Genomic DNA, 4,156 nt, shown 5'->3' on the forward strand with positions numbered 1-4,156 from the left:
ACAAATTATAAAAGTAACTAGTCACTTCAGAAAGTAACTAATGTGTTACTTTTAAGTAAATTTTGAAATGCTCAAATGTGACCCCACCTCCACCCCCCACCCCTTTGAAGGAACTTAAAATACACGTGCATGTTCAATTATTTATGGTAAATCGGAATTGTATAATGAAATACACACTACATTACCAGAACTAACCTTACTAACCCGGCCTAAAGAATTTGCCCCACCCATGAGAGGGAGACATCATGGCTCCCCCCCCCTCCTCCTAACAGCTACAGCTAAGGAAACCTTAGGGGACCACTAAGGTCTATATAAAAGAGACTTCAGATACAGTATTAGGGGACCACTAAGGTCTATTTAGAAGAAACTTCAGATCCAGTATTAGGGACCACTAAGGTCTATATAAAGAGACTTCAGATCCAGTATTACGGACACTAAGGTCTATAAAAGAGACTTCAGATCCAGTTTACGACCACTAATTCTATATAAAAGAGACTTCAGATACAGTATTAGGACCACTAAGGTCTATAAAAGAGACTTCAGATACAGTATTAGGGACCACTAGGTCTATTTAAAGAGACTTCAGATACAGTATTAGGGACCACTAAGGTATATAAAAGACCTTCAGATACAGTATTAGGGACCACTAAGGTCTATATAAAGATCTTCAGATCAGTATTAGGGGACCACTAAGGTCTATAAAGAGACTTCAGATACAGTATTAGGGGACCACTAAGGTCTATATAAAAGATACTCAGATCAGTATTAGGGACCACTAAGGTCTATATAAAGAGACTTCAGATACAGTATTAGGGACCACTAAGGTCATAAAAGAGACTTCAGATACAGTATTAGGGACCACTAAGGTCTATATAAAAAACTTCAGATACAGTATAGACCACAGGTCTATATAAAGAGACTTCAGATACAGTATTAGGGACCACTAAGGTCTATATAAAAGACTTCAGATACAGTATTAGGGGACCCCTAATGCTATATAAAGAGACTTCAGATACTATTGGGGACCACTAAGGTCTTATAAAAAGACTTCAGATACAGTTTAGGTGACCACTAAGGTCTATATAAAAGACCTTCAGATACAGTATTAGGGACACTAAGGTCTATATAAAGAGACTCAGATACAGTATTAGGGACCACTAAGGTCTATATAAAAGAGACTTCAGATACAGTATTAGGGACCACTAGGTCTATATAAAAGACTTCAGATACAGTATAGTGGGGACCACTAAGGTCTATAAAAAGACTTCAGATACAGTATTAGGGACCACTAAGTCTATATAAAGACTCCAGATACGTATAGGGACCACTAAGGTCTATATAAAGAGACTTCAGATACAGTATTAGGGACCACTAAGGTCTATATAAAGACTTCAGATACAGTATTGGGACCACTAAGGTCTATAAAGACTCAATAGTATTAGGACCTAGGTCTATAAAAGACTTCAGATACAGTATTAGGGACCACTAAGGTCATATAAAAGAGACTTCATATACAGTATTAGGGACCACTAAGGTCTATTAAAAGAGACTTCAGATACAGTATTAGGGACCACTAAGGTCTATATAAAGACCTCAGATACAGTATTAGGGACCACTAAGGTCTATATAAAAGAACTTCAGATAAGTATTAGGGACCACTAAGGTCTATATAAAAGAGACTCAATACATATTAGGGACCACTAGTCTATATAAAAGAGACTTCAGATACAGTATTAGGACCACTAAGGTCTATTAAAAGAGACTTCAGTACAGTATTAGGACCACTAAGGTCTATTTAAAAGAGACTTCAGATACAGTATTAGGGACCACTAAGGTCTATATAAGGACTTCAATACAGTATTAGGACCACTAAGGTCTTATAAAAGAGACTTCAGATCAGTATTAGGGACACTAAGGTCTATAAAAGGACTTCAGATACAGTATTAGGGACCACTAGGCTATATAAAGAGACTTCAGATACAGTATTAGGACCACTAAGGTCTATATAAAGACTTCGATACGTATTAGGGACCACTAAGGTCTATTTAGAACTTCAGATACAGTATTAGGGACCACTAAGGTCTATATAAAGAGCTTCAGATACATATTAGGACCACTAAGGTCTATATAAAAGATCCTTCAGATACAGTATTAGGGACCACTAAGGTCTATATAAGAACTTCAGATACAGTATTAGGGACCACTAAGGTCTATATAAAGAACTTCAGATACAGTATTAGGGCCCACTAAGGTCTATATAAAAGAGACTTCAGATACAGTATTAGGGACCACTAAGGTCTATATAAAAAGAGACTTCGATACAGTATTAGGGACCACTAAGGTCTATATAAAAAGACTTCAGATACAGTATTAGGGGACCACTAAGTCTATTAAAAGAGACTTCAGATACAGTATTAGGGCCACTAAGGTCTATATAAAAGAGACTTCAGATAAGTATAAGGGACCACTAAGGGGTATATAAAGAGACTTCAAATCAGTATTAGGGACCACTAGGTCTATTTAAAGAGACTTCAGATACAGTATTAGGGGACCACTAAGTTCTTTATATAAAAGACTTCATATATTATGATAATATTGACTTATTACCCAAAATATTGACTCAGTTTCTCCAAATATTGCCTAGTATATCTAATATTTACTTAGTGTCTTAAAATTTTGACTTCAAAATATCACACTAAACTCAAAATATTGAAAATGCTATCAAAACATGAGAAATATTGACTTAGTATCTCTAAATAGTGACAATTACTTTAAAATATTGACTTAATTTTAAAATAAGAAACACTCATAATATTGACTATCTCACAATATTAAGTATCTCAAAATATTGACTTAGTATCTCAAAATAAGGAGAAAGTACCTCCAATATATTGACTTAGTAACCCAAAATTTTGATTTAGTGTCTTAAAATAATGTGGCACTTTAAAACATTTTGTTAATATCTTAAAATAATGACTTAGTATCTCAAACATAATGAGATACCTGAGAAATACCTGATAATGTTGTAGTTTCTGTTCTACACCACACACTTCCTGTTTTTCTTTATTATCTGTAATTATATAATTTTATTACAAGTACTTACTTTTCAATATTTATGGTCACAAGTTAATACAATTTATATCATGACTTAGTATCTCCAATAAATGACTTAGTGTCTCAAAATATTCACTTAGAACTGTTCATTTAACCCTTGTGTTGTCTTCCCGTTAACCATGAACTTGTCCTCCCAGGTCAAAATTGATTTTTTTTTTTTTCTCGATGTTTTTGTCATTTTTTCTGATTTGTCACTTTTTTTAATGCTTTTGGTGCTTTACTTTTTTTTTTTTTTAAACCTGAGCTGGTTTAATAACAGGTTTTGCACTTATTATTGGAATTCATGGTCAACAAACCTCATTTGTATCAATTTATACATACTTTTTTAGTAAAAAAAGGCAGAAATTATGAATCATTTTGACTAACAGTTAAGATCTGAGGATGTTGAGTGGATCACAGATGGGTATATGTCAAAGTTTAGTCCGGATACTGTTTTGAAAATAATTCAAATGCGATAAGATTAAATAAAAAACCCAAATATTTCAATGAAAGTAATGTTGTATGGAATCATCCATGTTATTTTGGGGCAATTTGATTGAAAGAAATCTAATATTTCTGACAAAAAAACACTTTGAAATGGGTCAATTTGACCCGAGGACAACACAAGGGTTAAAAAGCAAAAGCTTTTATTACCAAACTACTTCCTTAACCGACAGTAATTATGCAGAGACAACCTGTTTTGAATCCATTCACCGCACCGTGTACATTTTTATTTGGTACATCAATGTATCACTAGGAATAGGTTTCATTACGCCAGAAGCATTTAATTGCGTTTTAGGCCGTGTCCATGATCTGAACCGATTCATCGACCACGTCCAGAGGGAGCGGGGTCACCGTTTTTGTGAGGACGGCCGTCGTGCCAGGCTTATACCGGTACTGTCCCTCTCTGGGAAAAAAAACACAGACAAGTACATAGACAGTCTCATTTTGTTTTTCAAAACATTGTAATGTAGTTAGTTTAGTTTATTTGAACAAAGAAAAAACGAAAAAAACGACAACTTTTAAATAAAAGATTCATATACATGCATTCCTGCATACATAT

The 4,156-nt window shown here is 34.2% G+C and overlaps 1 protein-coding gene across 1 annotated transcript in view; it reads right to left on the reverse strand.

The window, feature by feature from the left end:
* Positions 1-3,723: 3,723 nt before the first annotated feature.
* Positions 3,724-4,156, reverse strand: part of psmb10 (proteasome 20S subunit beta 10) — a 10,366-nt gene continuing 9,933 nt past the window's right edge. The window contains exon 8 of the mRNA XM_032539430.1: positions 3,724-4,000. Within this exon, the coding sequence (XP_032395321.1) occupies positions 3,889-4,000 (112 nt within the window). The 3' untranslated portion in view covers positions 3,724-3,888. The remainder of the gene's footprint in view (positions 4,001-4,156) is intronic.

The sequence above is a fragment of the Etheostoma spectabile genome, chromosome 16 (genome assembly GCF_008692095.1).
Source record: "Etheostoma spectabile isolate EspeVRDwgs_2016 chromosome 16, UIUC_Espe_1.0, whole genome shotgun sequence".
Lineage (NCBI taxonomy): Eukaryota > Metazoa > Chordata > Actinopteri > Perciformes > Percidae > Etheostoma > Etheostoma spectabile.